This window comes from Halichoeres trimaculatus, unplaced genomic scaffold (genome assembly GCF_033239565.1).
Source record: "Halichoeres trimaculatus isolate MK-OKI-2021-1 unplaced genomic scaffold, fHalTri1.1 fHalTri1_scaffold_14, whole genome shotgun sequence".
NCBI classification, from domain to species: Eukaryota; Metazoa; Chordata; class Actinopteri; order Labriformes; family Labridae; genus Halichoeres; species Halichoeres trimaculatus.
The window spans coordinates 17753540-17778029 of record NW_027437192.1 but is presented as its reverse complement, the minus strand read 5'-3'; the positions used below and the strand labels follow the sequence as shown (position 1 = coordinate 17778029).

General features: G+C 42.7%; 1 protein-coding gene across 1 annotated transcript in view; it reads left to right on the top strand.

Moving 5' to 3' along the window:
• sdc3 (syndecan 3) overlaps window positions 1–21865 on the top strand; it is a 55062-nt gene extending 33197 nt beyond the window's left edge. The window contains exons 2-5 of the mRNA XM_074686691.1: window positions 9280–9373; window positions 12434–13257; window positions 15697–15886; window positions 18162–21865. Coding sequence (XP_074542792.1) covers window positions 9280–9373; window positions 12434–13257; window positions 15697–15886; window positions 18162–18328 — 1275 coding nt within the window. The 3' untranslated portion in view covers window positions 18329–21865. The remainder of the gene's footprint in view (window positions 1–9279; window positions 9374–12433; window positions 13258–15696; window positions 15887–18161) is intronic.
• Window positions 21866–24490: the final 2625 nt, after the last annotated feature.

Genomic DNA, 24490 nt, shown 5'->3' with positions numbered 1-24490 from the left:
TATTACAGTCAAAACACACACACACACACTACATAGTCTGTTCTTTTGTTGTCTTAATGCACACACAACTCTTTCATTTAAGTTTTACACTCACTCTGTCTCATATTTTCTTTTTTCTGATGATTTCGTTTGAATTCCCCAAAGCATGCTGTCCCTTTTTGGATAATTAAAATCTGTGAAGCAGCAGTTTGAGCTCAGGTATAGAATCCAGGCTCTGTAGCTGTAACACAAGCCGACACACACACACACACACACTCTCTAACAGAGAAGCCATAGGATGAAATGTGCAGTGCAAACCCTGATGTCAGCTTCGGATCACATTTCTACCTGAGTAACTGCAAATGTTGCAACAGCCCTCAGAGAGCGCACCTGCTCCGTCAGGACATAAAACAAACAACCAACACTGATTCTCTGACTGCCTCTGTTGTTCTGTCCTTCAATTCTGATGTTTTCCCCTTCTTTTATACACAAGTATACATAATTACATACCCCACATTCCCAGATTGTTATAAAAATGACTCCAACGGGCACCACATGTCTTCTGACAATGGTAGCTCTTCATGCGTTGCCAAGACTCAGAATTGCTTTCACTCCGCAGATCCAGCAAAGTATGGCTGTCATTTTACTGTTTCCTTTTATAACCAATGGGAACAAAATGCAGCGGTGTAGGGAAATTGAGGGCAACATACAGATGATTTTGGCCCCGGGTTATGTGTGCGGTGGAGGGGAGCTCGTTGCGTCTCGTTGTGGTTAGTTACTTATGTGGTGCAGGCAGAAAGAGGCTGTTTATAGCTGCTGAAACAGAGGCAAAATGCAGAGCTGGCCCTATTGGATCACGTAAAAACACACACACACACCCACTGGAATACGTCTGAGGGGCATTTTGTGTCTGCAAGTGCGCAAGCACCACAAACAAAACCTGCTATTATGCCCATTCAGACACACTCACTCACTGTAATTACATACAGTGACGCACCACTGCCCGCCATACTGTGACTTTACACGTATAAGATCATAAATTAAACATGTGGAGGCACAGAGAGGGATTACACATCACTGTTTAAGGCTGGGACAAACATAGACAACGCGCATTTAAACACAAGCTCCAAATCTGGAGACTAGCCGCTGCAGCTTAAACGTCCTGGAGGGTGCTGTGTGTATAGGGGACTTGTAAAAGGGGCCCCCAGGGTGTGCTCTGGGGGTTGGGTGTGTGTTTATTTAAACGTGTGGATGTGTGTGTGTGTTTTGGGGGGTGATTTCAGGGGCTCGCCTAAAGATAAGGAATGGAGTTTGGAGATGAAAGGAAAATAGGGCGAGGACGGGGATACAGTGGCACTGAGTGTGTTGAGACCGAGAAGAGGGGAGAGGAGGGAGAGACAGTGAGGAGGGGGGAGTCGGAGGAGCAGACTGTTTTGATGTTGGTTTTAAGGGTTGTTTATTTGTCGTTACATAACACCTTTGCTTATGTAGTTAGAGCTGTTATACGTGTCAGTGTGTGTGTATGTGTGTGTGTGTGGTAGCTTCTCACTGGGAGACGGGAATTTCTGTGAAGGACTAAGGTTGCCCATAGCAACGGCCTTCATTGTAAAACCGATCCTTGGAATAGAGCACACACACATACACAGACAGACACACACACACATTCCCACCATGCTTGCACCAAAACGTCTTTTCAATACTTTTCGCCACTTTCAGGGTTTGACATCACCGGGCCTCCACTCAACCTTCAACACACAAGTAAACACTTAAAGTGTGAAGCTCACACACACACTAACACACACACACTCATCAGTCCACTTTGTTGAGGCACATCCCTGTGAACCAAGGCTCCAAACAGCTTCTTGTGAATCTGATTTTCAGGAGGTACTTCTAGCGTTTCAGCTGCACCTCACGCTGAGACGTGATGGACGGATGCTCGAGTTTCGAGATTCCATTATGCTTTTATTGGCTTTTAAAGGCATCAGGTTTCCTCTGTCTGGAGCCGAGGAGGAGCTTCTCTGCATCTGTGTGTATGTGTGTGTGTGTTTCAGTGTTTGTGTGTTCAATTAGCATCACACAGGCTAGCAAAGACAGAGCTGCTCGGGGCCTCAGGATGGGCTTTAGATTGCTGAGGAGATAGGTTTGTTGTGGTCACAGTTTCAGCAGCGGACTGACTCTTTTCCAAAACCTGGAGCTAATCTGAGCCCTTTGTTCCTGGCATCACAACAGTTCACTATTTAATGTGCACTGAGCTGAATCTGGGTTAAAGAGCCAGTGATGGAGGAAGAACTCAGCTCTGTATAGTTCAGATACAGAATTACAGTTTAAATCATCTATCAAACATTTACTTTCAAAATGTAATTTGAGATCATAACTTCATTATGAAAATGGAAAACTGACAGGTCTTCCATTTAGAAAATTTGTCTGACAGCGTTCACCCTAAATGCCTGAGAAAGACTTGCTGGTGGTGTTTTGTAAATGCTGAAAACAGAAAGCATATTGGCTGTATATCCACTGAACATCTGTGTAATCTCCTGTCACTCACAAACAGCTCTTATGATTTATTCTCCACTCACCGAGCTGCTTCACAGGAACCAGCGTTTGCTCAGAATCCAGCTGAGTGGATTTTTCCCGTTTAGCGCCGTGTCCATAAAATAACCTTCAGAATAAACTGCAGCTTAATAGCTCTGTCTCCCAGAGAGAGTTCAAAGCCCTGATAACAAAGAACTTTGCAACTGAACACTGCAATTACTATTCGTCAGATGGGTTTGTCTTATGTCTTTGTTGCCCCCTCTCCTTTTGGTGAGAGATGCTTTTTTCAGTGCATCAGCAATATTTGCCATGGTTTTTGAAATACTGTATATTGCAGTGTGTTTTCTTTGTCAGGTCTCCCTGGATGGAGATCCTTAATCTCAGTGGATGTCCTGGTTCAGTCAGTGTATCGAGTCGAGTTATGGATGTTAAGAAAAGGTCAAACACTCAGGATAAACTTTGATGTTTTAACTCTTCAGAGAACATTTATGAATCATTAAGTTTTTTTTTTAATTTCCTCCTTTTTTCCATTAACAAGGTTATGAATAACATGAGAGTTAAAGGAGACCAAAATCAGAGCTAAAAGGGGGTTATTGAATAGACAAACATATAGTGACCAGATTGACAACTTTAAACAAGCGCCAGTTTTGCTGTGCTCTTAAATAGCCTGTCTTATAAGCAAAGTCCCTGACATACCACCTGTGGGCTAAGCTCTGACCTTGGCCCTTTGCTACATCTCATCCCTAAGTCTCTTCTCCTAATGTTTCTTCCTCAGCTGGCCTATCAAAGGAAGAAAAGTGACTCAAAATTTCAGGGATGGGTACCGAACTAGGTAGTTTTATAGGTACCGACCATAGACTGTATATAAGTGGACAACGTGGCAGCCAGATTCTGCGCAGTAGAGACTGTGAGGGATTCTGGGAGAATCAGAGTGGAGCCAAGAGAGAAAAATCATAATTATTTTTTTTCTTTCGAGAGTCTAATCACTTCTTGACTCTACCTCCTGACATATTTTACAATCCCCGAAAAAATACACAAAAACAGCAGCTGTCAATCATTGTTAAACATTACGGAAGGCCTAGTTTTTAACCTTGTATTACTAATGAAAACAAAACTTTTCAGAGAAAACAGGACTTGAATACTAGACAGCCAAATAATATCTCCAAATCACCACAACAATCAGATGTAAGAAACATTTCTACGAGGAGTAGTACTTTTTTAAAGTTTGACCACAGCCCATCTGGAATGGCTGGAAAGCCAAATTTTCTAACCTTTGCTGCAGCCAGCCACCAGGGGGAGCAGTTTTTGTGGCGACCTCACTTGCAAGAGGTTGTTCATTTTTTTTAAGTCTATGGCACCGACTGAATTCCATCTGTAGTACCGAGTACTGATTCACGTAAAATCAAACAGTACCATGTTTGGGTACCTAAACACATCCTTGTGGCTGTAGAGTGGAAGAGCAGGCGATTTTCCATGCTGGGCATGAACACAACATCGCTAGTTTATATATTGAGAAATAAATATGTTAAATTGAAAAAAATGATTATAAACAAATCAATATTTATTACCACATAAACACACAAAAGTACCATAAATTTGTACCCTTTAGTACGAGGTACTGGGCATTGGTAACATAACGTTTCCAATGTGAAAGGTACCCATCCCTAGAAAAATGACACAAGTCGAACTTAGCAACAAGAAAACCTTGGGAACAAATTGAACATTCATTCATCTTCTCCTGGTTATCCTGTTCAGGATGACCAGCTGTCTTTGGGCGAGAGGTTGGGTACACCCTGGACTGGTCGCCAGTTAATCACAGTACTGACACTCAGAGACAGACGACCTTTCACGCACACACTCACACCTACAGGCCATTTAGACCAGCTGACCTGATGAGCCTGTTTTTGGACTGTGGGAGGAAGCCGGAGAACCCAGAGAGAATCTGTGCACACATAGGGAGAACATGCAAACTCCAACCACAAAGGCCCACCTTGTCCAAACCAGGATTCGAGCTGGTGACTTTCTTGCTTTAAGGCTGCAGCACTGACCAGCGCGCCAACGTGCTGCCCTGAAGTCAATATGTTATCTAAAATTTTGAGTGTACAACCTGTTCCGCCTGTTCCCCCCCGGCGATGAAAGCTTCTCATGCTGCTTTAAAGTAGAGAAATGTGGGCACTTGTGCTGTGAAGCTTTTTTAGAGCTTCAGCACTAGATCTTTTACTATTTAGTGTTGTTTTTCTGTAATAGGCAGGTTAAGATTATCTTACTGGCATTTTATATGTTGAAGAGCAACAGTGCTTCATTATTTTAGTTAAAGAATGTATCAACATTAGTTAAACTTCAAGTTTTTGTGATGGGAATACTTGACCATTTAGCTCCTGGTACTCTTTGAAAGCTGTCTTTAAGCAGTGTGATACGCACCATGGTGTGATGTACCTCTGCCCTGCCGTGCACCCAATGCCTCTCAAGTGCAGGCATCTAAAGGCTGTATTAGTGACACTGTGTGATGTGTGAGTGTGTAAGTGTGTTCAAACATGGCAGGGTTAAAGGACGGAGGTGAAAAGACCACAGAGAAACAGATGAATGAAGAGAGAGAAAGAGGGATCAGTCTCAGAGTGACCAGAGGCTGAGGTCACTCACTCCAGAGCTGGAAACCCCCGAACAATCTGTGACTAATCTGTCTTACCCGACCCCGAAAGAGGTCATCAGTCGAGCTAACGCTTTCCCCTCACAGGCGTAGTAAAGTAGACCCAGATTAAGGTGCAGTGACGAGCGAGGAGGATGCTGTGAAATGATCTGTGGAGATAGTATAGTTAGATTACAGAAAGCAGTCGTAAAACTCCAATAAACAGCAGCATTTAATGTGGCTGAGAGTCGTTTAAAGAAGTTCATTTAGTGTTGAAAACATACACCAACAAGATTAGATAGTTTTTATTTAAGTCATTTATAAAGCAAAACATTTCCTCCCTACAGATCCTCAAGTGTAGGAATTTGCTACTTTTCTTGGTTTTCTCTCCAAAACAATAACCATCTTCAGATTTCAGGCAATAAATCAGACCAAATAAGCAATTTAAAGATGTTATTGTGCTCTAGGAAATTGTGAAAAACACTCTCGTTCCCGTTTGAGCTATCCTATTGTAATGAAAATTTGTACAGACATCCTGGGCGCTCAGAAGGATGATACCTTTAAGACTCAAAATCTACTTATTTTTAATCTGGCTCCAAGATAAGAGTCAGATTTGAGGGTTTCGAGGGTGATGTCTGAACAGCTATTTCATGGATTTCATCGCATGAAATTCGGCTCCCATTTTCAAGGTCTTTTCAAGACTCACTGTGTTAACTCTGCAAAAATGTATCTTTGTTGCTCTGCACACTGAATCTTCAGTTATTTGCACTCAAGACCGATTATTACCAGAATTCATGACAGTCTCATCACATGCAGCTGTAGTTATTGTTCTGTGATAATTTGCATTAAAATCTACCCACGAATGTAGGGTTTGTTTGGGTCTGGAAGGTGTTTTGGTTCCAGGTATAAATGTAGTCCATGTAGGTTTGATCAGTTATGAAGAAGAGTCCATGTCATCTCGTCATCCATCATGACAACTGAAACCATTGAAGTGAGCCAGAGATGGCTCCTGCCTCAGTGTAACTTACTATTTACAGCAAAGCTTAGACTCACCTGGAACAAATAAACAGGTGCCACTTTAGAGGTGTGGTGAACTAAGAAATTGCAACATTAATTTTTCAGGCACGGTCAAAGGCATTTATTCACCGTATTGCTTATTGGACTGTAAACAATGCAAAGCTTAGGGGACGTTTACTCTACAACGGTTTTAGGGTGAAACGCAAAAGTTTTGTTACGTTTCAGCCTCGCGTTTACACGGAAATGGCGTTTCAGCCGACCTAAAACGCAAACTTTGGAAACTGCCTCCAGAGTGGGATTTCTCTGAAACACTCTCGACACCGTTGCCGTGTAAACAATAAGCCGGCGTTTTTAGTGGAAACGCTGACGTCACACTCTGCCTCGCGCGCGCATAGAAGAGAACAACAGTGCCGTTGTTACGATCCTCGTTAAGTACCGTGTTGTGCTTGTGCTGCTTAATCTGCTGACTGTCTTTCAACAAAATAAGCATCTTTTGCTCCATTTTTTAACTTAGTATTCCCCAATTCACCAGATGATCGGCTCAACTCTTCTTCGGTGGATATCTCCCAAAAGCGGCTTCTGGACAAGGCAGTTATAGCACCACCTGCAGGCCTGGCATGCTCACTACAGCGTTATCAGTCCATCAGCGCTTCTGTATAAACGCAGATTTTTTTCACTGCATTTTCACTGCGTTCTCAGATGAAACGTTGTCGTGTAAACGGGGCCTTATTAGTGTTCGCAGTTTTTTTATCACCAATCACTTGCCGGTAAGATCATCAGGTTGGCCTTTACTCCCTCAGACATAAATCTTTGTCTGATTCTAGCTGATGTGTTTTAAACAAGTGGCAACCTCCGGTCTAAAAACACAAGACAGTGCTTAAGTGCTAAAATCTACTGTTCTTTGAGGCCCCATTCACACGACAACCTACCCAAGTAGCTGCCTGTTGCAGCAGCTCTCTCGTCTTTGTCCGTTTCTTGTAATTTTTTTGTCTCTTTTTCGTCATCTTTGTATTTGGAGTGGATCATCACTTTGTATGGCTCATTATCGGTCACGGACACCAAACTTTTTGTGGCTTCAGTGATATTTTTTTACTACTTTTCTCCTGTGTTTGTCTGGAGATCCTACATGTAACCATGGCTGCATTGTTTACATGCAAAATTAGCTGTTAGCAGCCTGTAGCATGTCAATGCTAACTAGTGTAGGGCTTGATGATTTCCCTCGAGCTGAGGAGGAGGAGGTGAGGACGACGTGCTGGTTCTCGGATGTGAGCTGGGAGGTGACGACGTGGACCTGTCCTTCCATCCATCGTTGTTGGGAACGTGGGATCTAGCCCCGGGGGATGGACGAGCTAGCTGTGCTAACCCAGCGGCATCGTGCTGTTCACGGACGTGGCTGACGGAGCTGACATCGGACGCCAGCGCCACATTGGAGGAGCTTCGCCTGCTGTGAGCAGACAGGATCCAGGAGACAGAGACTGAACAGACTTCTGGGGAGGCTCAGTCCTGGACCCTGTGGAGGTGGAGACTGGCTGGACTGGAGAGTGGTGGACGGGATGTCGTCATCTAATTTCTTATGGACCTTTTTGCACTTTCTATACTCTTTCTTACTTTTGTTTTCTTAAATGCTGCGGTGACTCCTGAATTTCCCCTCGGGGATAAATAAAGTATTTTCTATTCTATTCTCTATTCTATTCTATTCATCTGAAAACGCTGTAGTAAGCATACCAGGCCTGCAGGTGGTGCTATAACTGTCTTGTCCTGAAACCGCTTTTGGGAGATATCCACCGAAGTAGAGTTGAGCTGGTCATCTGGTGAATTGGGGAATACTAAACGCAAACGTGGAGCAACAGATACACATTTTGTATGAGGACAGTCAGCAGATACAGCAGATTGAGCAGCACAATCACAACACGGTAATTCGCGACGGTCGTAACATCTGTACTGTTGGACTGTTATACGCTCGTGTGACGCGGGGTGTGACGTCAGCGTTTCCACTGAAAACGCCGGTTTACTGTTTACATGGCAACGGTGTCGACGGTTTCAGGAAAATCCCACTCTGGAGGCCGTTTTCAAGAGTTTGCGTTTTAGGTCGGCTGAAACGCATCAAAACTTTTGCGTTTCACCCTCTAACCGTTGTCGTGTAAATGTGTCCACTTGAGGCTGGCCCCTGAAGTAGGCCTACCTGAAGTCACATACACACCAATCCAAAGAAAGCTGTTTTCACAGCAGAAATATCCTATATGTATTTACTATCAGTATCTGTATCTGTAGAAGCCACCCTACTTCAAATACTGTCAGACGATTTGCCTCAAAAGACCGTTTCAGAAGCTTAAGGGTGACGCCGGGGAACATCCAGTTATTCTACACTCCATGGTTTTAAAACTACCCTGGATTTTCAGATTTGTCTTTAGTATGTGTTATTTTACAGCAAATCGCCAGCTTCAGACACGGCTGTGACAAACCAAAGCTTCTCTGAGCTGGAGCATGGATGTAGACGATTAGAACTAATCAGGGTTGAAACATGTGGTTCATTCGCTGAATTATCAAACATTTTCTTGTTCAAGCTTTCTTAACCTGATTCTGTTTCTATGGATGTAACATTTCTTTAGTTTTATAATGTTTGTTGCACAAAATGAGATTTTAAAGACATTAAACTTGGCTTTTTGAATTAAAAAATGAACATTTTTCTGTGGTCTCTGAGCATTTTGTAGTCTAACAGTTGATTAATGAATAAAAAAGCACGTTTCAAAGATCAACTGATGGTAGAATTAAATGTGCAGTTCAAAGGGAGCTGCCTCTCCGTCCTCTGCTACTTTACAGGCTGAGCATCACTTGTAACGGACACGTAAGCAGAGGCTGAATGAAACCCCTCTGTCCTTAAAAGCTTTGATGTTTCTCTGCCAAAATCCCAGCTTTAGATCGTCTCATTAACTATGCTTCTCCACAGAGCTGCAGAAAGACAGATGTTACCCCTGTCCACGCATAATGCAGCCCCTCTCAGACACACAGTTGTGTGCGTGTCCGTGTGTGCGTGTAATCTGCCAAAGTGGTGTCTCTTGTAAATGAAATGACAAACAGCTCAGCCCGTCTCTAATCCGTCTCCCCCCTCTTTGTGTTTCTTTCAGGCACAGACTTGGTCCCCATCAGTCGACGATGAAGGCTCGACGAGAGATGATTTCTATGACGATGAGGACCTATACTCAGGCTCCGGCTCTGGCTGTAAGTGTGTGTGTTTTTTTAGCCTGTGTATACGCCTGTCTCTGAGGTTACACAGGCATGCCCTGGTTCTTTCAATCTCGACAGCTGCTGGGTTTCAATCTGTTGACCCTGAAGACCCCAACCCCCCTCAGTGTCCTCGAGTTATGGCCACCCTGCATGTCATTACTCCCACAAAGGCCCAACACACACAAAACACAATCACAATGTTCAAACACCGTGCTTGGCTTGAAAAGTAGGTTTTCAGATTTATGCGAAACACCTTTAAACACAGACACACCTTTGCAAACAAGCGGCGACCCAAGCTCTATTCACCCAGATCTTATTTGCTGTAATCAGATTACAGTGCACACAGATTAGGCCATCACACGCACACCAGCAGTCCTGTGCACCTATTGACTCGCTTCTGTCTGCATCTGAGCAAACTGGCAGTCTGCATAAGGAGGAATTACCTACTTAACGTAAATCACATTGGTGTAATTCAGCCTGATTTTCTGATCTGGCTGTTAAAGCTTGAATGTGGCTCTCCTTATTAAGCGTGACTCATTGGGGGCTGCCCTCAGATTGGGCGCTGCGCTAACGCAGAGCAACGCTCAAAATAAATTACAATTCAGAGCAGGAGAGTGCAGCAGAGGCACCCCCTGTGGTCGAAACAGAGGCCCGGCAAATTGCTTTATCTCACACGCTGATACAGAACCGTCTGAATCAAAAGGGAGAGCTCATTTTCAACAGACTGATGTGTGCTTTTGCCGCTGAATGTGGCATTTTTAGGCAACCGATAAGTTTAACTGAGGTTGCATTGTTTGAGTCTGCATTTCGATATCCTCTCAAGCTCCATTGTCAGCCTTCACGTCTCTGTGCCTGTAAATTCAATTTGCCTCTCTTTCAAACCAGGGAGTGTCACGGCTCTAACAGAATGAAAGGTGCTATAACAATGCTATTATGAGATTTAAAAGGGAGATGAATCAGTACGCACACTCATCCCTGCTCCTCTTTTTTCTTCTCACAGCGCAGTAAGCCAGGTAATTTAGAAAAATGGAGTGTTTACACTCAGCCACTCCAGCTCTTTATGTCATCATTGTAAAAACATGCCTTTGTGTTTTAACACACACAGCTCTTCTTAACTACATGTCGTCCTCTCGTTCCTGTTGTCACAAAGTTAAAGGAGACAGAAACGCTAAAGTTATATGACAAGACAAACAAAGAGCTGTGATTACCTGTATTGAGATTAAAAGTAATTTTCCACTTACGTGGCTTTAACAGATATCCTAGATGTGCAGATCAGTCATGTGGAGGCCTCAGTGAGCCGTGTATCGTGTCTTCTGCTGATCCAGAGGAGCTGTGTCATGTCTGAGAAAATAACCACCATGATGTCATCAGTGTCCCCCCCCAGCTGGTGCTTAGAGGATTCGTCCGCAGTTACATCTCAGACACATTTTCATAAAAATTGTAATAAGCTGAAAGAATGTGGGTGAGGAGGCGTGCTAGAAAAGGTGATACTGAATGCATTATGGGACGTGGAGGTTTCTGCTTTACTGGACAATGAGCCACGCACAGTACAAAAAGTCAGGATAGTATCAGCCCTGGCTGATTCTCCTTGTTCAGTTTTGAGCTGAAACTTGATGGAAATGCGTGATATCTCAGTCTGACATCATCACCAGGCAGAAAGCTGTTGTTGAAAAGTGAAGCCAATGCATGGCAAGGATCTTCAGGTTCCTAAAGCGTCCACTGGAGGCTAGCTCCAGAACTTCCCATTAGCCCCAAGGGGCAACATCTGGTTTAGAGAAATGAAGCCTATGCCCAAGTGCTAAAAGTTGTTGTTCATGGAGAATCCACATGAGGCTGGCTGCAGAAAGACCGGGAACCACATACACACCAAGCCAAAAAAACCCTCATTTTTACGGCATTAAAAAACACATTTACAACCTGGTTCAAAAATGGCATGGGTGTGTGAGGAGTGAATTTTTTCTAACTCAGCAGTTTAAAAGATAATAAGAATATCTGATTGCCCAATCAGAGACATAGCTCAGCTCACATGACTGACAGGCGACCTATAGCTGTTAGAAAGGTCGCTCTAAGCCCATGTCATAGCCAATATGGCTGCGTCCACTGACTGACTTCAGTTCACTATTTGGGGATCAGATGGGTGACGTCACAAGAACAACGTCCTTATTTTATACGGTCTATGATTAGCCTCGTGTTAAAACCCCCAGTAGAAATAAACAGGTTTCTAAACAGCCTTGTAAAAATGATTCTGCTCTCAATAGCTCATTTCTCTCTTCATGACAACTGCGATTGGGGAGAACTAATAAGTTCTGATTATATTAAGGCTCAGAGTTTTACACACATTTGCATAATTATGGGGTTGACAGATGAGTGGGCGCTTTGTTTCAGGCCTGCCTCAGCTCCACCTCTGTCCTTGTTCCTAGATTGATGGTTGAAGAACACTTTTCTGAAATGGCAATCGCCGTAATGGGTTTCATAACCTTTGGTTAAAAAACCAGCAGATGACATCAGTAACTTTGGTTTAATACTGTCCATGATCGTTACCTTTCACGAGCTCAGTGTCCACACTGACAAAGTACAGAGTTTCAGAACGATCTTTAGGATTCAGAAAGTATACAACCTTTATTTTTTAACTCCACAGTTTATAATCTGTGCATGGTGTGGCTGCAAAAATCCCCACAATGAGATGAAATGAGCTTATGTGTGTCACTTTCTGTTTGCTGACAATCCCACAGTGCAGTTCTGAAGTCATGCAACACTGCAGCTGTTTGTCCTGATGTAAAATGACAGTGACTGAAATCTCAATTAACTGCTCCTGGAGAGTAAATTATTGAGTGTTTATTGTATAGGGAGCAGTGAATGAGCGTCTGAGGGATTGATTTCAAACACAGTCTTCTGATTTACAGTTTGTGTTGCAGTACGAGTGTGTGGGCAGGCGAGTTGACTGATGAATTTTATGTGTGACTGAGAACGTGTTGCTGTTTGATTTTTTCACTCCTCTGCTTGTTTTCACAGAGCAGTTTTTGGTTTTAACGTTGTCTCCTCTCTTCTCTCCAGTCCCTGATATCAGCATCAGGCCCACATCAGCAGGTGTGTCCTTCACCACGGAGGAGCCCCTCCTCCTCTCCACCACGCAGGCCACAAGCCCCGCCCCCTCCGCCTCACCTGCGGCTGAGCCCAGCCCTGACCCCGAGGAGCCCACGGCCACGCCCCTGCCCACCGAGGCTGACGGCGAGAGCGGGGTGTTCTGGGAAAGAGACCGGGAGCAGGAGAAAGAGGAGGAGCGTCAGAGGGAGCTGGAGAGGGAGAAGGAGAGGGAGAGACAGCTGGAGAGGGAGCGAGAGCGGGAGCGAGAGAGGGAGCGGGTGCGAGAGATGGAGCGAGAGAGGGAGAGGGAGCGAGAAAGAGAGAGAGAGAGGGAACGTGAGAGAGAGCGAGAAAGAGAGCGAGAGAGGCAGAGAGAAAGAGAAATGGAGAGAGAGAGAGAGCTGGAGAGGATCAGAGCGGCGGCGGCTGCTCAGACCACCCCCCCACCAGGATCCACCGCCGCCGTCCCTGTGGTCACCACCATCCCCGCCATCAGCCCCTCAGACAGCGCAGCACCCTCTGCAGGCTCAGATGACCTGAGCACCACAGAAGAAGAAGACGACGTCTACCTGTCGCCTGAGCCGACGTCGTTCTACCCGGGCTTCGACGTGGAGACCACCACAGAGGAGGACACGCCCACCACACCAGAGACCACACCTGTGCCCATCACAACTGCGCCCACCACCACCATCAAGACCAGGGTGCCCTTCAGGCCAAAGGTTCCCATGACGACAGCTACCCAGGCGGCGCCTACGGAGAGAACGACTCGCCCACAGCAGCCCACAACAACACAGGTGAGAATCACAGGGACCACCAGGTCTGACAGCTCACATGATTAGGTCAGGAAATGAGTCCAAACTGGGATCCAGAGGGTTCCTTTGATCCACACACAGGTGTGGAGCCAGAGTTTTGTATCAGATGAGAAAGTTCATTTACCTCAGTTACCCATCAACAAACATCCCCACAGTTTCCAGGCAGCAGCGCCATGGGAAAACAGAAAAGTAGAAAATATCACTTTTTAAACGAGAACAAAATAAGAACAAAAATCAGCACTGAACAATGAAAAATGAGCACTGAGATGATGTGCAAAAAGGCCTGTATTTTCTGAGTGCTGTTAGGCATAAGGTGTGAGTTCAGGTTTGTTAAGATATGAGCTAAAAGAAAAGAAATATAAGAGAGGTAAAAGAGAAATGTGAGGAGGAGTACAAGAAAATACAGCAATAAATAAAAGGCTTAAGACCACCACCAAATAGAGGAGAGTAAAACACCCAGGAAATACAAACAATGAGGATTAAAACAGTTAAAACAACAAAGGATGAAGGATTTAAGATCCTGCTTATGATACTGTTAATACCAATAAATAAATGTCATATTATGTTATGGCAATAAAAATACAGTGAATTCATTCAGTAGGGGTTCATTAATCCTTTTTTTTCCATTTGCTTTAAATGTATGATTTCAACATATGAGGGAAGAAAGTTGTTCAAACTTGTTGAAACCAAGGTTATAATAGTTAACTAAAACTAAACTAAAAACAAAAAACTAAAATTTAAAATACATTGCAGTTAACTCAAACTAATAAAAACTAGAAAAGAAAACAAAAACAATAAGTAAAATAAAACTGTATCTTGTGTTCACAAAACTAACTGAAACTAACTAAAATTAAAGACAAAATTCCCTTAGTTATAGTTTTTGACAATATTAATAGCTTTTAGGATTTTAAATTATTCCGACATATTTTCCCAACCAATTTTACGACAGTTTTCGTCAGTTGTCAGCGCCGCACAGCACCATAATAGCGACGCATAGGGACGTGCTTTTTTACTGCACTGACTGGCTGTGCTCTGTGCTGCGACAAAACATAGTGGAGCAATGAATCAGAGCATCTGTAAAAGTTTAATTTCATGTGAGTCTAACTTTATTGTTACAGAGTCCAAGTTTTTATTTATTGAAGTTCATATTATATTGTTTTATATAATTTATGTTTTTATTATTTTTATTTAATTCATGTTAACATTATTTTATATAATTTATGTTTATATTTTTATATTAAGTTTATATTATTTTTTGTGTTTAAGGCAGCAGCCAACAGTTCAGTATCAGCATTGACTGAGCAGTGAGCACTATGTTGGACTTAAAAATAAACAGTATGACAAATCCAAAACTAATATAACCTTGGTTGAAACAAGCAGACCCACAGTGAAAGGGAGCAGATTTTAAATCTTGTGTCAAATTCAACATGGATAAAAAGTTATCAAAGAGAAAGGAGCAAAATGATAAAAAGAAAAAGTGTAATATTATCACTATGAAATACTTTAAATCTCAACCTCAAGCCCCAGTAGTTTTTAAAGAGCCCAGAAGTTTCCTCTACATGCCCAGCACCTTTTAGTGTTTTTCTTTGATTTTATCTCAAACCAAAGTAAACGGTGAACCGGTTTGAATCTGTTTCATTTATTGATTACGTCACATGCGGGACTCTATTAGTGACACTATCACTGGTATTTACAACAGCAGAGTGCTGCCGGTGGCTCTGAGTCCCCTACAAAACATGAGTATCGTATCTAAGTCTTTTAAAGATTTCTTGGACATAAAAAGGAACTCTATGGTACTGAAAACTAAGCAGTATTAGGCTTTGGCTTCACAGACGATTTCTGAATGACCAAATATAAATATGTTTTTTATTTTTTTAATGTTGAATTAAGTGATAACAGAAACATTTATAATTTGCCAGATATGAACAGATAAAAAATGATTTAAATCAGGATGAGGAAATTGGCTAACCCATCTAGTTAACAAGCTGTCTTTACTTGGAGGCATTCTTGTTCAGTAGCAATAAACTGTTGAGGTTTGATACCCCACACTCCCTCTGACTGCCTCAGTGCCACTGACAGCTTAATTATTTACAGACCAGAGTCATTTCACTGATTGGTTTGCTTCTGTTTATTTGGAGCGCTCCTCCATTCGAGTATGATGCATTTAGATTCGTCTGGTTTTCCACATTGTAATTAAGCTGCCAGGTTTTATGAAGTGTGTATACATGTTGGACAATGAGCGACTTTCCGTCTGTCAGAACATACAGAGGCTCATTGTTTCAAACGGTGAACGTGTGCCATGGAAATTTCTCAGTTTGTGTTGGTTTGGATGAGTTTCAGCGCAGCTCCATGGAACGAATGAGATTACATCAAATGTAAATTTTCCTCCCCTGAGTTTGTCTTTCTCTCTCTCTGTTTCAGGAGGGTGTAAACGAGGTGGGTGCTGCAGGACCAAGCGGAGACTTTGAGATCCCTAATGACCGCCGCAACGACCTGGGTCGAGGGATCGTGCCAGTGGATCCTGATCTGATCGGCAACACAGTGGATGGAGGAAGCTCTGCAGCTCAGCTACCACAGAAGAACATCCTGGAGAGAAAAGAGGTTTTGATAGGTAGGAGACACACCTGTGAACACAGGTCTTATACATGTAAACTCAAAATTTCTAAATATTTGTCTTGTTCATCCAGTTCTGTCTGTCATTCTGTCAAATTAAACACCTGGTTGTCACTTCTCAGACCAACAAATTACACCTCCCGTTGCCTCCTGTATTCTTTCCCTGCTTTCTGGGAGACACTAAGAAAAAGTGGTCTAAGCTCACGTTCACGTCGTGCAGATTCTTCACGATAAGTGAATGTGCTACTTAGCCCCGTTTGACCCGTTGAGAACAAGCAATCCTCCTCTCGGGTTATCCAACCCCCCTCTCCCCTACTTGTTCCCCTCTTCCTCTCATCATTTTCCCTCTGGGTGAAATCCAATTTCTTTTCAAGCCAACCCTTCCCTCTCCTCACCCCAAAGAGCTGTTGAAGAAAGTGCGGGAGCAGCCAACTTGTCTGACCTGACTGGCTCTCTGTCTCTCCTTTAGCTGTTCTGATTGGTGGACTGATGGCGGTGGTTTTCGCTGATTTCCTGGTCACCGGTAAAGAGCAGGAGGCAACAGATTTTAGATTAGATGTGTACATGCCAGGCACATTTTCAGATGTAGAGAAGCACACGTGTAGTAAGCTATGAAAAAGTTTATCCGCTTATTCCGAAGATTCAAAAACTCTGTTCCTGATCTTTTGTATGAATTTAAGTCAGGTTCATGTTTTCCCTCATTAAATATATTTCAGTAAATTAGAAAGATGATTTCTGTTCTGCGTTTTATCTCATATCTGTCAAACTATTCTGACAGCTCTGTGAGGCTTATCAGCTAAATGGCAACATAAACAGGACATATTAGCATTCTTTAAGATAATATGAAGGCACAAACTCCCAAAAATTGTCTGAGTGCAGATAAATATTTTGTCCACCTGACTTCTTCATAAGTTTTCCTGCCAGCCCCTCACTTTTTTTTAAGATAATGTTGTAGTAGGATTTATTCAGCCTCATACATAATACAATATTTGTCACAAGACAGACATTTTAAACAAACCAAAATACTTATGTTAGATAGTGATTAAAAAAAAAAAACATAGGCAGAAGCAAGATGTTTATTTGGGCCTAGCCTACATACTTAACAAAGTTAAGCCACCAGAAACCAGAGATTAAAGGAATCGACAGCATTAATGACATCATTACATAATTAACACTAATAATTTTCAAAAATAACATCAGAAACCATTTTTCCGAAGAAATAAGTAAAGGTTTTTAAGTTTAGAAATGTCCTAAAAGTTGTGTTATAGGTTATGAATTGGGGGCTTATTCTGTCAATTCACCCTTTAACTGTCAAAACATTGAAAAATGGATATATGTGGCAGATTGACTGATTCCACTCATGTCCCCAGGCTGCGAGAATGTCTAAAAATAGCCTTTTTTTTAGTCAGTGATGGTAATGAAGATCTGATATTATGGATTCAAGGAAAAGTAGTTCATCATGTCTTTTTTATGAGAAACTGCAAATGGTGCACTTGAAAGAGTGAGATTAACATTTCTCATCTCTAGTCGCACAAATGTCCTCCACAGTCAAATCTGGGACGTTAAAAAAAAAAAAATCAATTATTGCACAATCTGAAACACAAATGTAATTTGAGTTTTTGAATAATAAGAATAAATGGAGTGAAAAGTCAGATGGGTGAATCCTTCAGAGGGTGCATGAAGTGAAGTTCTGTTATTTTCACTACCCCAGCTTTTGCTCTGTGATATTGGCAGTAATGAATAAACAAAGTAAACACCTCCTACGCAGTGAATAGAAACAAAGTGTTCCTCGAGCATTTTGGAAAATAAACACTTTGTTCTCTGTTTTGGCGTCGATACCAGTTAGTTTAAGCGGAGAGCGTTTTTCCCCATTTGATAAGCACACACTAATCTATCGCACACAGCGAGAGTTCATTAGCAATGTGTGCAGAAGGAGGTGGAGAATGCAGAGTGTTGCAGACTGATTCAAGCAGTCACATCGGGTTAAAGCACTATGTAGCACTGCCGGGCTGAAACTTAACACAAAGCCGCTGTCAACACATAACTTATGTTAGCACATTCAGGCTCATCAGTCTCCACGTAGCAGCTAGCTGATAGTGATGCTTCGGTAGCTTTGCTCAGTGTTTAAAGCAGCGCGTGTTTGTTGTGTTGTAGCATGCAGCAGGATGTAACAGTGGCTTTAATGGTGTTTCAGTGTTTGTTTATGTTTCTGTGTGTTTGTTGAATCTCTGATTTTTTTTAAGAAATCCCGTCTCTCTCTGTTCTTTCCTCAGCTGTGATTGTCGGAGGAGTCGTGGGCGCCTTGTTTGCTGCCTTCCTGGTGATGCTGCTGGTGTACAGGATGAAGAAGAAGGACGAGGGCAGCTACACGCTGGAGGAACCCAAACAGGCCACAGTCACCTACCAGAAACCAGACAAGCAGGAGGAGTTCTACGCATAACACTCGTATACCAGAGAGATGCACCGCACACCGAGGGAGAGATACAGAGTGGGAGAGAGAAGAGAGAAAGATACTCTATAAGCCCCCTACCTACTCCTCCTCCTCCTCCTCCTCCTCCTTCTCCTTCTCCTCTTCCTCTTCTTCTTCGTCGCCTCCTCCTCATCTGCTTGCCTCTCCTCGTCCCTCTCTCCTCTCGTCTCCAAAACACTTGAGAGCGCCTTTCTCTCTGCGGACTTGGAACTTTTTCAATGAAATCCAAAAAAAGGGGACAAAAAAAGGAAAAAAAATGCAAATATATTCTGAAAAAATAACACATACACACAAGATGTTTTTAAAGTAAATGTTGTTATTAATATCCTACAGATTCTCTTGTTCTGTATGTAATGATATGATTATTTTGTAAGAAAAGAACAAACAAAACAAAACATGAGCTCTTAAGAAGTGTTTTCAGCACAAAAAAGTTCCTCCTCGGTTTTTATGGAGCAAATGAAAAGGCAAAGAGAGGAGAGGAGAGGGGCAGAGCGAGCCGAGCTAGACACAAAAGAAAAAAGAAAGGAGGGGTGGGCTCGACTCGGCCCCTCATCCCCCCTAAAACACACACAAAGCGTCTGGTTGGCCGCACAGAGCCAAAAGGGTCAAAAGGTGAGAGGAAAGGTCTTTTTTGTGCCTTCCATTGCTCTGGTGCTTAGACGCATACACAGATCCATACAGCCACACAAACACACACATGAACACACACACACACACACACACACATAAAGCTTGTGTCTGCTTGAAGGTGGCTCCGACCTCTCTCTCTGTGCTTGGCCAACCAGAAAACGCTGATCAACCTCGGCGTGTTTCACAATGTTGAGGAGCCGCTGTGGAAACATCGGCTGGTCGCAAAGCGGCTCGAGCGTGCTCACAAAGAGCCGACGGCCTGCCTGCTCCTCTATGCTGTACAAAGACTAGTTACGGATAGTAATAATAACCAATAATATATCAATGTTTTGGGCTGGATGGTGATTATGATAATGATAATAATTATGCCATTATAATAATAATGATGATAATAATACTTAAACAGGAGGATATGTATTTAGCAGTTTAAAAAAGTTTATATGTAAATATCTGCGTATCCCTTCTGGCATCACTAACCATCTGCATGATCATGAAGAGTTTTTATTCATCACATCCTTCATCACTTAAGATGAGCTGTGCTCTCGTCCGCCACGTGCACACACAAACATGCACACGCACACACACACATCCACACACACACACGAGTGCAGACATATAACTTGCTGTGCATTGAAACACACCACTTAGACTGAAACATACTGTAAAATCATATCGTTCAGACACATATCAAACCCATCGTCATCATTCATTCGTCATTGTGATAGTCATCACTTGTGATACGAGCGAGATCAGTTGGTTTCAATATGTTATTGATTAGTTATGGATCAGTTGCGGGTTGGTTCAGAGTTTCGTCTGTTTGTGTAAAAGCACAACTTCGTGTCCAGCCATCACGCCATCTGCCGCCACAACCACCCCCCCACGCACCTTTTGCATGCCTCACTTTCTTTTTCGTCTACCACTGGCTCTCTGTTCAGGGATGGGAGGGGTCTCTGGGAAGCGAGAGGGGCTTTAATGAAAAACAAGAAAGTGTGAAAATGCGCAGAAAGCTACTCCTATGTGCGCTAATTCATCCGTCAAAACTTTTCCCGTTTAAGACCTGGAAAAAAAACAAACGCTGAATTAGCATCATTGGGTACGACTTTATCCTGAAACCTTTTTGGGGAGGGGAAAAGGGTGGGAGGGAAAGGGGTTAGGATTTGGCTTGGGATGAGGAATTCACCATTATTTCATGGCAACTAGTTTCCTCTGAAGTCACGCTCAAATATGAAGCTAATGTCACACTTCTGTATTTAAGGTTTTAAGTTCCTAAAATAAAAGGCTGTTATCATTCTTCACTGAGTCTAAACAGGTCCTACAAAGTGAAATGTGAAGGGACATTTGTGGAAATGGCATGTTAAATTAGCACATTTAGTTACCAATTAGAAGTCACAACCAAATATCTAATGTTAGCATCCAACCATGTCTTGGCTAATGTCACTATACCTTTTAGCTAACGGTACTAAAGGAATTTTTGCCTTCTTATTGTATTGTGTTTTACCAAACAGTAGTATTAGCTTTCAGTCACTTCCTAGCAGATGTTTTCATCACTACTAAGTGACTGTGTGGTAACATGAGCGGCTGTTGTTCCTCAGCTAACAGCTTAGCAAGTACATCGTTTAGCTTGAAATATTACTTCATGTTTTCATGACTGTCCATCTTTTCAGGTGCTAACCAATCCAGAAGCATTGACATGATGATGCGCTGTAATATGACCTAAGTTATTGTGACATTAGAGAGTTGAGCATGACGTCAGCAGAAATCGGCAGCCTTGTGAATGTGGTCAATGTGTGGATGCAGGAGGGCTGTGCTTCTATCTAAGAGATTGTAACAATAACCACACCAGTGCGACTGGGCTAGTAGCTTCTATTATACTCAGTACTGTAGAACAAAAATGCATGGGAGTCAATACTATACTAGTCTGGGTGTGTGGGTGTGTGTGTGTGTGCGTGTGTGTGGGTGTATGTGTGCTTCAAAGACAAAAGAGGGGTGAGTTAAAGAAGGAATGTACTGTGGTCGAGTGTGTGTTTACCTTCTCCAGCAGTCTCACGCTCTTCCACAGACAGGTAACACACCTCCTCCACCTGTGTGTGTACGTCACCTGCCCCCTCGCCAGTGTGAGAATATGTGTGTGTCTGCACCTCATCTAACCCCGCCACCTGACTGTGTGTGTGTGTGTGTGTGTGTGTAAGTGTGAGCGCTTCACCTTGGTATTTCACAGCAGACTCTTGTGTACACTGACTAGCCTGTCGACGTGTGTGTGAGTGTGTGTATGCCTGTGTGTGTGTGTGTGTGTGTCTGTGCTTGTTTAGTCTGTTCACTGCTGATTGAGGGGCAGCTGGTCCCTCACAGTGGATTTCACACACACTGACTGTCTTTTCACTGTCTGTCTCTCTGCCCCAGGACAGACGGACAGACAACACGCCACTTTCTCACAGGCAGGAATGATCTTGACACGTACTGTCTTTTCTAAAGTGACTGTCAAAGTGTAAACGTGTGTTTGTACCCATCTTAAGCCTGCGTAGCCAAATCAGATGTGTGCGTGTGTGTGTGTGAAAGAGCATGTATGCAAGAGAGGGAGTATGGATTTGTACATGTGAGAGTGCAGGTGTGTGTGTGTGTGTATGTGTGTATGTGTGTATGTGTGTGTGTGTGTGTGTGTGTGTGTGTGTGTGTGTGTGTGTGTGTGTGTGTGTGTGTGTGTGTGAAGCCTGATGGAGGCGACACTTCTCTATGTTTGCTGTTCCCATTCCTGTTTTTATACATTTGCATTTTTTTAAGGCTGAGTTTCTGTCATTGGCTGAGTGAGCGAGAGGAGGCGGATCCTCCACGCCACCGCCCTGTCACTAATCTGCCACTCTGTTCCAAATAAAGACCTGATTGGGTAAATGTGCTCTCTCCTGCCTCATCTTTGTAACTAAATGGGATGAGACCCCATCCACACTGACTGGCCACAAGATAATAAAACGTGCTCTTCCTTAACTCTTCTTGTCAGTAATGGTTCATATTCATAAACTTGTTAAGATGGCCTAGGGGCAGAAATGTTCTGAATTGCTCCCTTGACATATGTACAACTTTCCATACGGTTTTTATGATTTTATACTGCAATGTTCCCTCACACTGACTGTTTTCTTTAGGAAAATATGTTTAGTCACTTGCTTTCCCTGAATTAAAGAAAAAGATCAACACCAATCTTCAGACTTCAAGAAGTCTACAAGGGTCAGCTAGTTCGCTTAGGATTTAAAAACTGTGTGGAAAAAAAAGCTTGCATGACTTTTTCTTGGTCCAGAATTTTTTCAGTCTGCAAACTCTACAGAGTCAGCTCATTAGTGGAGCTTCGTGACACGACCATTTTCATAGTTTAAAAAGGAACAGATACATTGGTGGTTTAGCTGGTACTTTTCTCATAGTCAAGCTATATCAGGAAACCAAGCATAATGATGAAAAATACAACCCCACACATTCAAGGTATTTTTTTTGTTGCTCTATAGTGTGGATCTCAAACTTGTGTCATGAAGAGCCAAGAGGCTGCAGGTTTTCTTTCCTACCAAAAACTCAACCAGCTGATTTCACTGATTAGTCACTAATTGGCCCTCCATGGCACGGGTTTGAGATCCTTGCTCTATAGTGTGGATGCCAACTCCATATCCCCTGAATCATGGCTGTTTCACTTATAGACTGTATAAAATATGGACGTAGTCCCCCCTACATCACCTGTCAGTTCATGTTGATGAAGCCAATCGTCAGCAGTGACCTTATTGAAATTAGGGATGGGTACCTTTTGTAGCGGTACAGTACCAATTTTCAGTACTTTTGTGCGTTTACGGGGTGATAAATATTGATTTGTTTAATAGTAAAATCTCAAAGTTTTTCGGTTGAACATATTTATTTCTCAATATGCGATGCTGTGTTCATGTCCAGTATGGAAATTCACCTACTCTTCCACTCCCTCACAGTCATAAGGATGACTTTAGGAATCAAAACATGGTACTGTTTGATATTACATGAATCGGTACTTGGCACTACAGACCTAGATTAATACCCATCACTACTGGAAAGGCTCAAGAGGCGGGCTTTGAGCCTCCACACTAACAGCTATAGGGCACCAGACCCGTCAGTCATCTGACCTGAGCTGCGCCTCTGATTAGACAAACTTGTGATCTTAATATTTTGTAAACCGCTGAGTTAAAAAACAATCACCTTACATACAGTGTGTTATATTAGTGAAATTAGCGATTCAGACCCAAGCTGTTTTTTGAAGCAGGCTGTAAACATGTTTTTAATGCCGTAATAGTCTGTTTTTTTGGCAGGGTGTGAACGTGGTTTCTGGTCTTTCTGCAGTCAGCCTCAAGCGAATGCTCAATGAACTGCAACTTTTAGTACTTCTGCATAGGCTTCATTTTTCTAAATCCTGACAAAACCACTCTGCTGGAAGGTCTATGCACCAGTCTAGAGATAAATCAACATTATAGCGAGGTGGATGTGTTGGTCTCTTGTGGTTGTTTAAGAAAAATTGATTCCTCTTGCCCCGGGGAAATCGACTGGTTTGGAGGCAATATGGAAACTTGGTGAAGCAAGCTGACAACTCTGTCCAATATGAAGATCCCTGAAGAGAATTGAGCTCCCTGCCATCTTGATTTCATAGTTATCAAAATTATGTCTTTTTTTGTGTGTGTTTTTGTTCTTGTTTATTACCTGTCAGATCTAAACATGTCTTGGGATGAGGAGGCAGGCTTTCCCATCTCTATCAAACTACCAAGCGGTTTGTTTATGTCTGTTTCCAGACTTTCTGGTAAGCTTACTTGGTGTAGATGGCCTGGTACCCATCTTCTCATTTAAATCTCAGCAGGAAGTAAACACATATCCCTTAATTACGAGAAATAGCACACCAAGTGTGAGGCCACTTTTGTTGATCTTGTCCCTAAGTTGCACTATTCCCCTAAAAAGTGGCCATTAATGAAACGACCAGAGACAATTAAGCCGCAGTGAAGCTGAGATTTTTTTAGCCTCTTGGAGTCAAGGTAATCTAACGCTGTTCATTAATATAACAATAAGCTGTCCATGATGTATACCTCCTCTCAACTGTCAGCTGGGAAAGACTGCAGGCCCTCAGGGACCTTTGTGCGGGATAAGCAGGCAGAGATAATGTCTAATGAGTGTCACAGCAGCAGGAGTAATATTATGAATGAAGATTATAACTTTGGTGACTAAATCATAGAAAAACTTAGTTTTAAAAGGCTCTTTGCTTACTCTTAGGGAAACACTGACAGCTGTCCTGTCATTTTGACTGGAGTAAAGAATCTTCCGTTAAACCTGTTTTGAAGATATTATTTTAAGTATTTTTATTTAGTTGCATCTATTAGCACAGTTTTTGTTCAAAGTAAGATCTGCAGGAATTTTTGTAACTTATTAGTAAACACAATATTCAAACTGGGCTCCTCCTCCTTGGCTCAGTGCCACCGGTAGCACACCCACAGCTTCATACCGAAGTTACGTGAACACACT